Source organism: Sander lucioperca, chromosome 13 (genome assembly GCF_008315115.2).
Source record: "Sander lucioperca isolate FBNREF2018 chromosome 13, SLUC_FBN_1.2, whole genome shotgun sequence".
NCBI classification, from domain to species: Eukaryota; Metazoa; Chordata; class Actinopteri; order Perciformes; family Percidae; genus Sander; species Sander lucioperca.
The window spans coordinates 26,584,238-26,597,825 of record NC_050185.1 but is presented as its reverse complement, the minus strand read 5'-3'; the positions used below and the strand labels follow the sequence as shown (position 1 = coordinate 26,597,825).

General features: G+C 42.1%; 2 protein-coding genes across 2 annotated transcripts; both read left to right on the top strand.

Annotated features, from left to right (window-relative positions):
- Positions 1 to 1,179: 1,179 nt before the first annotated feature.
- Positions 1,180 to 3,360, top strand: LOC116060389 (olfactory receptor 2K2-like). The gene is made up of 3 exons (XM_031313920.2): positions 1,180 to 1,541; positions 2,210 to 2,436; positions 2,994 to 3,360. The coding sequence occupies exons 1-3, from the start codon at positions 1,180 to 1,182 to the stop codon at positions 3,344 to 3,346; spliced, it is 942 nt and encodes a 313-aa protein (XP_031169780.2). The 3' UTR covers positions 3,347 to 3,360.
- Positions 3,361 to 12,394: 9,034 nt separating this feature from the next.
- Positions 12,395 to 13,360, top strand: LOC116060388 (olfactory receptor 52K1-like). The gene has a single exon (XM_031313919.1). It carries the CDS (start codon positions 12,398 to 12,400, stop codon positions 13,358 to 13,360), a length of 963 nt encoding a protein of 320 aa, XP_031169779.1. The 5' UTR covers positions 12,395 to 12,397.
- The last annotated feature ends 228 nt before the right edge of the window (positions 13,361 to 13,588 follow it).

Below are 13,588 nucleotides of genomic sequence, written 5' to 3'. Positions count from 1 at the left end.
AATACTAAAGGCTGACCTAAAAATACTGTTATCATGATAATATAACAGGAAAACTTCAGTTCATTTGTGTGCAAAATATGTTTTAGGTGGCACCCTAAATGGTCTACAGGTTAAGGGGCCGACCATGAACCACAAAGTCCTCGGCCGTCATTTCCTGGCATCGCTTTCTGTAAACAAATCTATGAAGGCAGCTCAACAAGTAGATTTAGGAAGAGTGACCTCAGGTCAATACTATAAAGATAGTCACACCAACCCTTATATTCACTCAGGTGGTAAAATTCAGATTTATGTATGGTTAGCAATGTGTTTGAAATAACTCCTAGAAAGTAATCATTTTAAAATCACAGCCAAACGTTCAGTCTTATTGCCACTTTCTGACCTGAGCTGCAGAGGAAGTGAAGGGTGTGTTTATGTTTCTGATGGACACGTAGAACCCAAAGGAAAATTATTAAAAGCAAACACACTGTCCTCAACGAGTCAGAGCCTCATCAGCGCTCTGACGAGAAGACAGGAGAGTGGAACAGGAAGCTTTAGGCTTTCCACAAGAACCTTCATAGTGTTGTGATCAATAGACATTACCTTTATTTCTTTTGTTTTAATGTTTGATGAAATCTTTATCGCTCTGAGACGTCTGTTCATTAAGTGTCAGTTGTGTGTTCTACTGCAGGTAATACTGTGTGATTTATTTACCTCAACAATGTACTATATATGATCATACTGCATTCTGTCTCTACTATTATATAGATATGGACTATGGCCTGTCTGATTTCTCAGAACTGTATGCACTTTATTGCTAATGCACTTTAATAATGGACTAACATGATCATACTGCATTCTGTGTTTTATGTCTTTTTTAAGCACTGCTATAAAGAAAAAGAACTTTTAATGTTTGCACCACTGGTTACATGTTAAACTGCATTTCATTGTACTGGTTGTCCTTAACTGTGCAATGACAATGAAGTTTAATCTAATCTAATCTAATCTAATAACAAAGAAAGACAAATGTCAGAGGCCAAGACCTCTTTTGTTTATTTTACAACCTTTTACTGTAACATGTTGTTATACTGAAAGTCTAAAATTATTATCACTATCTCTGATACGTGAAAAGTTACCTGTTGGGAGGGTTTTGATAAACTTGTCTTTTACAGAACTGCACTGTTCTGGATGGAGAACGTAACAATGGTAACTCCTCTCACACAGCCTATCGTGTTCGAGCTGGAGGGCTTCTATGTACCACCGGGCTATGGCGCCTTCTTCTTCTTCCTAGCTCTGCTTAACTACATGGTCATGCTGTTGGGGAATTGCGTGGTGCTGTGCGTCATTGTCATTGACAAGAACCTGCACAGACCCATGTTCGTAATGGTTTGTAACCTGGTAGTTTGTGATCTGTTGGGGGCCACAGCGGTGCTGCCTCGCCTCATGATACACTTCTTGACGGGCCAGAAGAAAATCGCCTACATCCCAGCTATCGCCCAGGCCTTCTCTGTGCACACGTACGGCGTCGCAGCGCAGACTATTCTGGGTGTGATGGCCTATGACAGGTAATAAAACTCATCTGCACATCCAGAGAGTTAATCACAGATTCAAGTCTTTTTCTGTCATGCTCAGATGGTACAGACTGACTCAGATGACTTATCTAAAAAAATTCTTTAGTGTTTCAAAGTTCTCATTTTACAGATTTCTGCTGTTAACTGTTATGTCAGGCTGATGTTCTTTGGTGCTGTTGTTTTGTTACTAGGGCTAAATATTTCTTTATTAATGGGTAATAAAACCTTCTGCATGTCACCCCCTTGTTCTCCTACAAAGTTTCCAGTCTGTATCTTGGGGTAAGAAAGGTCTTAGTTTCTTAAAAAAATTCCCTTCTAGACTCTTAAATATTTTCATTCATAAGTTGAATCTTTTGTCCTAAATACTGTCTTAATGTTTATTAACCTTTGCACAAAATTCACAAAATAGTAGATTTGCCATGTAAAATTATCCTCCAGCAGCCTGGCCAACTTTTTGTGGACTTGACTGCAACCATGAAGAATAATTGCGTTTATGTGTTTGGATGTGAGCAAAGCCTAAAAAAGAGCAACATCAGGATATTCTAGTGCATACAGAATCAGATGCAAACATATTGAGATGCTAAGATCTTGTAAACATATATCTTTAACTGGAATAAAGTTAAGGATGGTTTTACATCTGTAACAGTGCTCTCCCTCTGCAGGTATATTGCTGTGTGTGAACCACTCAGGTATCACACCATCATGACATCAGCTCGGCTGCACTCCTGCTGCACCCTGGCCTGGTTGGTTGCTCTGCTGTTTATTGGTGTGCTCTTCGCCTGGCACGTGGATACCCCGCTGTGTGGCAATATCATCCAACACATCTACTGCAGCAACCGTGGTATCCTAGGCCTGGCCTGCAGTCCCACCCCTATAAACAACATTTATGGTTAGTGCATTTGTTTATAATTAAGTACATTGCCAGGATAAGCCTGACAAGCCAAACATTTGTCTGGCTTGCCAGGCTTATCCTGGCAATGTGCTTTGCTTCTCCCTTACTACTATCTCTGTGTCAAAATCACTGCAAGTTAAACGTTAAAAATGTCAAGTTTTGATGAAAATTTGAATTATGCAAGAAGGCAGGTCTGCTTAGTTTTTTCTGTGAATGATTGTAAAGATTTACAAAAAGTATGTTTACGACATTTACTATTTAACTGGGATGTTTTTATCAAAACAAGTCCCTAACAGAGACTATTTTGCAGAGCCACCGTCAAGACAATTGTGATTGGTTTAAAGAAATGCAAGGTCTGGGAATGTGAGACTAAAATAAAGCAACATACATACAACATGTTGTTGAATATTGTCCCTTATCCATAGCCCTTATCAGCAGGGGTTCAGCATATTCAGCACTGAAGGGCAAAATGTGACAGATTTATGATAGACTGAGGTGGAATGTTTAAATGTTACCTAATGATGGTTTAAATGATCCTCCTTATGTTTCTCTAGGTCTCTCCATGACCTGGTTTGTGAGTACAAGCATCTTCCTCGTCATTGCTTTTTCCTACTTCAGAATCCTGCATGCTTCTGTAAAACGAGGCAGAGCTGACAGCACCATCCGAAGTAAGGCCTTTCAGACGTGCGCATCGCACCTTGTTGTGTATGTGCTCTACGAAATATCTTCACTCGTCGTAATTGTGAGTCAAAGGTTCCCTTCCATCTCGCAAGATATCAAGAAGTTCTTCAGCATCCTTTTCACCATCATCCCACCAGTCATTAACCCCATTATCTATGGATTGGTCAGTAAAGAATTACGTGCAAGCATCATCAAGCATTTAACCTATGTCCAAGTCAGAAAATGAGAGGGGGTTAACTTCTTTAGGTCATTGTATTCCTGATAATTAACTTAACTGTAGAACACTTTAAAAATCTGTTTTACCTGCTTGTAAAGCTTTCAATAACAGTGTACATCTCAGCATTAAAGATTATCTAGGTTTGCAGCATACTTGTGGCCTAATTGAAGAGGCACAAAAGATTAGGAAATGATCCTTAAGGCTCTGACACACCAACCGGACGGCCGACCTTCGGCAGCACGGAACACACCAAACAGACTCGAGTCAATGACCTCGCTGTCTGACGGCCGATAATCAGGTTGGTGTGTCAGCGCCTTTAAAAAATGTTTCTCTTCATTTTTACGTCTTATATCCATAGCATGATGAATGGTTTGAGTCCGGATTGATTTGCCGTTCGGTCCAGATGCGGACCTTGGTCCGCACTTTGAGAAGCCCTGAAATAAACTGTACGTACCTAGCTAAGTTGTTGGAGGGACTTTGGTCGGTCGAGATTTTTTGGTCTTGTCCACCTATTCAGACTTTCTGCAAGGAAGTGGCATTAATTATTTAAAAAATACATCGATTTCAATTTCACTACAACTTTTAAATCTCTCTATCTTGGTTATTTTCCTGACAAATTAAGAAAAGATGATGCCTGCCCTTTAGAAAAATGTCCCTACTGTTGGACTCTTTGTTAATATTGTTAAACACTTTAATTTGATTTGATTTTTTTATTTATCACAATCAAGAGTATGTTGTAAACAAAGAAAAGAAAAACAAAACTACATAAAAAGACAAAACACAAACATAAACAAATTAATCGGATTTCACCAATGAGTTATTATTTTAGAAAAGATTACTTACTTCATACAACTTCAAAAAGCGTTGGGTGACAAATGGTCTGTTTGTTTAGCCAGTGGGATAGTGTAGCAAATAATGTTATTTTATAAGTTAGGTAGTTTGGCCCTTTTTTTCATTTTTTCATTGTCTGTGTGCATATTATGTATATGTAATTTCATCACTAATGGCTTTATGCGGTGACTATGGTAAAGGTGGTAGGCCTTGATAATTAGTTTAAAATGAGTTCAGCTGATGCATGATCCATTGACCATGTCTGTGCCCTATGTATATGCTCGAGCCACACAATAAATGTATGGGCGTATTAGCAGAGTTTGGGCATTTCATTCTTTTCAGTTGTTTAGCAAGTCAGACAGATTTCTCATAAACCATGCATCATGAGCAATTATTTACCTTTGAGATGGGCGAATATGCCATGATGTGTTTGCTGTTTAGGATTGTTGCCCTGTATAGTTTTTTTTCCACCGTTTGTATAATGTGAATCATGTGAAAAATATTCATGAATAAAAAGTTTCAAAAACATTTTGTTTGTGGACAGAGTTGTGTTTTTAAAACCATTGTCCAATATGAGCGTACTTCCTGGGGATGCTAGGCTGGATTAATGGATGTTTATTTAACTCCTCAGTTGGGGCCGGGGTCACTTCCTGGGATCAAACTGACGATCTACAGCTGCTTAACACTTTAAAGTTTCTTACTGGGAGGCTGAAGGTTTTGTTTAGTCAGTTTTTTTAAGTACTGTATTAACCTATTTGGGAGCCTCGGGACAAAACTTTGCAGCTGGTTCCTTTACTGACCCCACACCCCTCCCTGCACTCCATACCTTTGTGTTTGCACCAAAGACTTTAAAAATAATGAACTTAGCAGTAGTGACGTCACCCATTGGTTTGTGGACTGCTGTTTTGCATACATGCCAACATTGTGCTGTAAAAAAAGAAAGATTTTCTGGGGTAATGGTTTGTTATAATTAGTATGTTTGCTAACGTCTCCCCCCCCTATGTTCCCGCAGTTCTATGTTCCCACATTTCTAAGATTTTTCTTAAAATTAGGCCCTATGTTTGGGTTAGGATTACATTCCATCTGTAGTCCATTGCTACTAGATAATAGGTTGGGTGTAATTGGCTACCAAATTGGGAGAAAGGGGGATACAATCTGATACAAATTAATGAAAAAGGAAATGTGGGAACATAAGGCCTAATTTTGAAAAAAATCTTAGAACTGTGGGAACTTAGGGCTGTGGGAACATAGGCATGCTCCCCCCCACCAAACCCCCTGTATTGTCCCTAAAGTTTCCCTGACATACTTTACAAAACGCATTGTGTTTGCCGACGTGGCTAGTTGCTGGAAGGGCTCGCACTAAGAGGACAGACATTTTGATGCATTATTCTTTTTCTTTAAGAGCTGTTTTATCCATTTTCAGTTAAGTTGACTGACTCGAACATGAGCTTAAGATTGAACTTGACGAGTGATGCACGGTAAGCCAGGCAGTTGTTTGGGTTGGGCTGCTAGGTAGTACCACAACATATCCTACAGTCTGGACGTATCACAGAAACCATTAAAACATCCATCTGAATCATATTACTATGAAATCTGGAGATTAGCGAGACAAATTAGCAATCGGGAGCATGGCAGGAGTTAAAGGTGCACTATGAGTTACTGCATGGTCACTTCTGTTGTCCCGAGACAACACGGTTTTTCATGGTGTGTTCAGGGGGCAGGCAGCTAGCGGATCAAGGAGAGATGCCTACGATTTGAGACAAAAATGAAATCGTGCTGAAACCATGCAGGAACTCATAGTGCACCTTTAAAAGTAAGGAAACTCCCGCGTAAATCGGGAGTGTTGGCAGGTACGGTTTTGAAGCTTCAAGTTTGCATTTTGGTTGTCACCATCTTGGATTTTTGGAGCCAAATGTGACTATCTGTCCAGTTGGACAAAAGGGTGAAGCTGGGGAGGACGACTGGAATAAGCCAGTGTTGTTTATGGTTTCAGTGGTGCTGCGTTAAGCTAAACGCTAAAGAGGGAAAGTTGCAGATGTTCAACCCTTCTGAAGCAAGTCATCCAGCATAGGTTTACTGGTGAGTAAACGCAGACCTCCGGGTACTGGAGAGATGTATGGTAGGAGCACAAGCTAGCTAGCTTTAGGCTAACCAATGTTTCCAAATAACTCACAGTGAGAGGGTCAAAGTTTAAAATGAAAACACGGACAACACCCAAAAACAAGTTGAGGTCTATTTTAATGTCCTCAGTGTTAGCATGGTTAGCATTGCTAAGCCTCTGTCCTGACTGACAGGTCCTAAAGCATCCTCTGCTTTATTGTCTGTTTTAAAATAAATGGGAGCATCATTTACTAAATGAACATCATGCTTTGTTGAAGAAGACTTGAAACTAGCGATTGAGATCATAAACTCAATCAAGTGAGAAGTAGGTTCATTTTCTCATAGACTTCTATAAAATCAGACTTCTTCAAAATAAAAAAGTTTGATCTTGCGAATGTTAACGTTAAACCCTTCTGGGGGTGACCAAAGCCACCTGGTGATCTCATGTCATCTCTTGTGTGTGAACAGAAAAACTTTCCTTCACAAAGAAGCTTGTTGATAAAGTTCAGCTGTTGTTGCATTGGGAGGTCGGGGGTTAGCTGAAGCTTCCCTGCAGAGTTCCTTCTGCTTATGGTACTCATTAAGAAATTGTCACCACAACAACAGCAAACAAACACTGGTGGTGAAACAGTGAGGTCATATTTGCATGACATTACTCAGTAGGGAAGTCCTCATGGCTCAAACCACACTAAAACAACAATCATTTGACAACATCCATTTGTCTGTTTTTGACTTTTAATCCAAATCAAGTCAGTTTTCTGTTTCCATTCTGTGAGATGGCTCATGAGAACAAAAATGTGCAAACTTTTAATCATTCTCTTTACCAGATAAAAACAAAGCTTGAAGGCCCACTGTGTAATGTGTCACAAACTTGTCCTTTTTCATAAACATTTACCACCACCATCAATTCCAAGTATTCCTATTGGCTTGAAATTTTACATTTACATTTGCATGAACTGGGGTAGACGCTCCATGTTCATGCGCCATCTTGAAATACGTTAGCCGGTAAGGGACATACAGGACATACTGCTCCGCCATTCGTGTTTTCGCTGTCACATGATAAACTCACAGGTGCTGCTAATGCTGCTAATGGGTATTGTAGCTTCCCGGCCCCGGCAAATTTGAAGAAGGAAACATGGAGGACCACACGTCAGGATATTGAAAAGAGCAAGAGACCGGCTTTTTGAAGCGTGAAGGCTACCGTAGCTGTAATACGTACTTTGAACTCAAGATGGCGCCGCAGAATGGCGACACGGTGTGTTGGAGCGCTCTGTTTTGTTTTGTTTTGTGTTTTAATTCTGTTTCTTGCGATGGTACCCGTATCTCATTCACAAGTGAAGAGCTCGTGAACTTCAGGGCAACAACACCATCAGACTTATTTCCCACTTTTCTTCTCCCTTCACTGGAAATTTTGGACATTCTGGTCAAAGGTGCGCTCACCTTTGCTCACGCAGAGAAACGCCGGAGGAGAGGGAAACGGGCCGGTGCGCTGGTGCGTCTCCGCCAGCGAGGATCACGCACACCGTTACCTGGAATATTCCTCTCTAACGTGCGCTCTCTGCCCAACAAAGTGGAGGAATTACAACTGCTGTTGAGGGGAAACAGGGACTTTTCTTCATCTGCTGTTTTGTGCTTCACGGAGACGTGGCTCTGTGGATTAATACCGGACTCTGCGCTGCAGCTGGCAGGCTTCCAGCTGGCAGGCTTCCAGCTTTTCAGAGCGGACAGAGACACGGCTCTCTCCGGCAAAACTAAAGGTGGAGGAATCTGTTTCTACATCAACAGCGGTTGGTGCAACGACGTGACAGTGATCCAGCAGTATTGTTCTCCTGACCTGGAGTATTTCACCATAAACTGTAAGCCTCTTTATTCACCCCGTGAGTTCCATTCATTCATTCTGGTCGGTGTTTACATCTCACCGCAGGCCAACGTGCAGGACGCGCAGCGCATGCTTGCCGACCAGATACTGTGTGTGGAGCGGACCAACCCGGACTCCCTAGTTATTGTCCTTGGTGACTTTAATAAAGGGAACCTCACTCATGAACTCCCTAAATATAGTCAACATATTAAATGCCCGACCAGAGAGGAGAACATTCTGGATCACTGTTACACCACAGTCAGGGATGCTTATCACGCCGTCCCCCGTGCTGCACTGGGGCACTCTGACCACGTCATGGTCCACCTGATCCCCGCCTACAGGCAGAAACTAAAGCTCTGCAAACCTGTAGCGAGGACATCAAGGAAGTGGACCAGTGTAGCTGTGGAGGATCTCCAGTCGTGTTTGGATTGTACTGACTGGGATGTGTTCAGGACTGCTACCCACAGTCTGGATGAGTACACAGAGGCTGTGACGTCATACATCAGCTTCTGTGAGGACTGCTGTGTTCCATCAAGCACCAGGGTGAGTTACAACAATGACAAACCCTGGTTCACAGCCAAACTCAGAAGGTTAAGGCTGGCTAAGGAAGAGGCGTTCAGGAGTGGGGACAAAGACAGATTTAAAGAGTCAAAGTACAAATTTAGCAAGGCAGTGAAGGAGGCTAAACATCGGTACTCTGAGAAGCTCCAACGCCAGTTCTCAGCTAATGACTCTGCGACTGTCTGGAAAGGACTTAGGCAGATCACCAACTTCAAGCCTAAAACCCCCCACTCCTTCAATGACCGACACCTAGCCAATGACCTGAACGAGTTCTACTGTCGATTTGAAAGACAAAAGGACAGTCCTGACACCATCCCCCACGACACCTCCCTACAGCTACAGCCACTGTGCATCACCTCCACCTCGCCCACCTCAGCAGGGTCCTGGGCCCCCCCACCAATGCCCTCCTTAAAGGTCCCCTCTCTGATGGAGACGAGTCCGCCTACAGGTGGGAGGCTGACCACCTGGTGACCTGGTGCAAGCAAAACAATCTAGAGCTCAACGCTCTAAAGACAGTGGAGATGGTTGTGGACTTCAGAAAGAACCCAGCCTCACCTGCCCCCATCACCCTCTGTGGCTCCACAATTGACACTGTGGAGTCTTTCCGCTTCCTGGGACCTACCATCTCCCAGGACCTCAAGTGGGAGCTGAACATCAGCTCCCTCGTCAAGAAAGCACAACAGAGCATGTACTTCCTGCGGCAGCTGAAGAAATTCAACCTGCCAAAGACAATGATGGTGCACTTTTACACAGCCATCATTGAGTCCATCCTCACATCCTCCATCACCATCTGGTACGCTGCTGCCACTGCCAAGGACAAGGGCAGGCTGCAGCGTGTCATTCGGTCAGCTGAGAAGGTGATTGGCTGCAATCTGCCGCCGCTCCAGGACCTATACGCCACCAGGACTCTGAAGCGTGCTGGAAAGATTGTGGCTGACCCCTCCCACCCCGGACACAAGCTCTTTGAGCCACTCCCCTCTGGCAGGAGGATGAGGTCCATTAGGACCAAAACCTCACGCCACATAAACAGTTTTTTCCCCTCCACCACTAGCCTTCTAAACAAGGCTCGGAATCCATCCTGACTCTCTCCACACCCCACCTCTGGCTCCTCATGCCACTGTACCTACTCTGCTGTAGCGTCCCTTTTCACTACTGTTTAACTTATTTTACTATTTATTTAAATTTATTTTATCGTTATTAATACGTACTGTGTGTATATGTTTATACTTATATTGTTTATATCTTTTTATCCTTCTTATATTTGTATGTGTGACATGCTCCAACAACACCATGACAAATTCCTCGTATGTGCAACGTACTTGGCAATAAAGCCCTTTCTGATTCTGATTCTGATTCTGAACTGCGTGATGCGAGAGAGTTGATTGCGATATATGATCTAAACGCTAGATGAGAGAAAATCCTACACATTGGACCTTTAACCTCACCCACAGTCCTCTGACTGACTAAACCCCCTGAGGCTACATCTACACTACTACATTTTCTTTTAAAAACTAATATCTTTTGCGTCTACACTACTCCGGTGTTTCCGAACCCCTTAAATGGAGACATTTAGAAACAATGCTGCCCCTGTTTTGATTTGAAAACTCTGGGGTTGCTTTGTAGTCTGGACAAACGGAGACCTTTTCATCCATTCATGATTTTTTGACCGCAGATTAACATCAAAACAATCTGCTTCCTGTTAACACCGGCCTGCACATGCCCAGTGTATGTGAATGGTCATGTGATATGTGTTGTCAGATCTGTTAATATGGACGGAGATTAGTTCTGCTACTGGAGCTAAAACGCTTGCATTGACAAGAGGTTGTTTTTGTCTCAAAACGGCGCTTAAAAATGAAAACGTAGTAGTTTGGATGTAGCCCAAGGCTCTGTCTCTGCATTGTAGCCATTTAACCTATACATTCTCATGAATGGGTTTGTATATTGTACGAAAAATGTATGCACAATTATTCATTTGATATCATACAAAATTACAGCGACCGCTGTCACACGACAGTTAAGTTTTTTGGTGTTTACAGTTAAATTTAGCAGAGAAAAGGTGACTGTGACCTGGGCGCAGAGCACCATGAGGTTATGATCCTTTCAGGGGCCGTTACCGTTTAGTTTAGCCGACAACAGGTGACCGTCCTGCGGCGACGACAGTGAAGTTTACACAACAAAACAACTACTTAAGATAAAGGATTGTGGTTTGGCTTAAAACATCTGTCCCCTTTCGTAATACTCCCTGGACACGAACACCTGTTTTCTTGATGAAAGTCTTGTGTTCATTCATCACTCATTGTGGTGCATGCAGTAATATCTATGTGGAATACAGAAGAATTACAGTGCATTACTTTTCGTACTTGCTTCATGAGAACAGCTTGAGCTATTCAAGAAGGATGCTGTATCAGACAAATGGTTTCAGGTTCCCTTCACCCATCACCACATACGTAAAGTACTCCAATACATTTGCACTAATCAAGGAAAAGACAAAGTTGCATGGAAACAATTAAACAGCTGAATGCGAGCTTACAGAATTAGAACTTTCTTCCAGAGTTGGCTAAATGGAGGTGGTTCTTGGAATGGGCAAATAGGGATGTCAGGTCCATGCATGTTACATTACATGTCATTTAGCTGATGCTTTTATCCATAGTGACTTACAATTGCTTTATAAGTCAGAAGTCGCATGCCTCTGGAGCAACTAGAAGTTAAAGTGTCTTGCTCAGGGACACATTGGTTGATGTATCACAGTAGGATTTGAACCCAGGTCTCCCACACCAAAGGCATGTGTCTTATCCACTGCGCCATCACCACCCACCTACCTGCATTTAGTTCAGTCCACTCATGATCCAGCTCTAATCTAGCATGCGAAACACCAACAATTCAGGATGGGTCACAAGTGTTTGGGGCATGTAAAATACTTTCTGGGCATTTGGTTAAAGGACACAAAGGAGTCAGATATTTTCAGAAGAACAACCCAGCACCTGGTCTTGTCTTTGACTACCAAGAGAGTTGGTCAACAACAGCCTTTAATGCATCTTCAAAATCAAGATCAATGGACCAAAGTCGCACGAAAAGTGAAGGGACGCCAGTACGCTGAGCAATTTTGAGTGGAGAGAGTAAAGGATATCTGGTGTTTGAAAGAGGTTTGTGAGCCCCATTAGCCCCTTCATGACACAATTTAGTTATGGATGTTACCATGAGAGATGTTATGTTTCATGGCGCTCCTTAATGTCCCCCAGTTTGGCCACGAGTGCCTATCCATGTTCCTTGAATTTTCCTGTTTTCTGACATAATATTAACATAATATACTATACCAAGGCTTTTTATATACTTTTTCTGCCAAGAAAAAATAGGTAAAGGGTGTTTGTGCTTCACTGTGAAAAAAACAAAGACAACCAACACTGCCAATCTCCATCCATTAGTTCAGCAGTGTTGCCTATGGCTACCAGCCTGACGACTTGATGTTACGTCACCCTTCTCTACATCTGTTATAAAACTGAGACAGGTTGTGAACTTCTGGCCGAAGGTTGGCTAGTGAGTGTTTGATGACTGCAGGAGAAATTAAAGATAACATTTAAATGCTTTTAATTATCTAATCACTTAACTATTTCAAATCTTTCCTCGGTTTACATTCACAGATGTTGTATTGAAAGATCTTATGACTTATGTGATAAATCAGCATTCTCTTTTGTGTCTTTTGTTTCAGGTTGATGGAAAACTACACCTACAACAGCTGTACCCTCCAAGTGGAGGGGTTAAAGGTTACAGAAGTTTCTGTGTACCCTGTCTTTCTCTTCTTCTTTTTCTCCTACCTAATAATTATATTTGCAAATGTTGGCATTGTAGTCGTGGTTTTCATTGACAAAAGTCTTCACCAGCCCATGTATCTGCTTTTCTGCAACCTGCCGGTTAATGACATTATTGGAAATTCTATCATGTTGCCCCGTTTGCTTTCAGATATCTTGCAGTCTTCATCTGTGCACATCATCAGTTATTATGAATGTGTGATCCAAGCTTTTACCTCACACATATATGCCACCACTTGCCACACAGTGCTCATGATTATGGCCTTTGACAGATATGTGGCCATCTGCAATCCCCTGCGCTATGCTGCCATAATGACCAACAAAATGGTGATCAAGCTGACAGTTTCTGCCTGGGGAGTGGCCTTTGTGTTGGTCGGGATTCTGCTCGGTCTGACCATACGTCTGAACCGATGCAGGACTCTGATCACAAATCCTTACTGTGACAATGCCTCACTGTTTAAACTCTCCTGTGAGAATGTGTCTATTAATAATGCCTATGGCCTCGCTTTCACCGTAGTTCTGTTCACAGGTTCAATAGGCAGCACGGTTCTCACCTATACTAAGATTACAGTAGTCTGTCTGATGAGTACCAACAAGTCTCTGAACAGTAAAGCCTTGAAGACCTGCAGCACTCATCTCTTTGCATATCTAATTATGTTGTCAAGTGGAATGCTGATCATTATCTTGCATCGCTTCCCTCAGTATTCAGACTACAGAAAACTGTCCGCTATTTTGTTTCATATCATCCCCGGCTGCCTTAACCCCATTATTTATGGCGTGCAGTCTAAAGAGATTCGGAAATTCCTGTCACAATCGTTGCAGTTGTTAAATACAAACAAAGAAAACCCCAACATATCTGAGAAGTAATGTGCTTGTCTGTGTTTGTTTTTGATTTTCGTTCTCCTCATTTTGAATTTAGAAATTGGCACAGATGGGTCAAGATAATACCAAAATATTGTTCATAGTTTCCTTATATTTAACAGAATGTTTTCACCACCCCTCAGTCAATGTATTGCAAAGATAATTATATGAGATTTACAATGTTTGGGTTGCAACTTGGGGTTGTTTTGTCGATTAATGTGTGGATTATTTTCT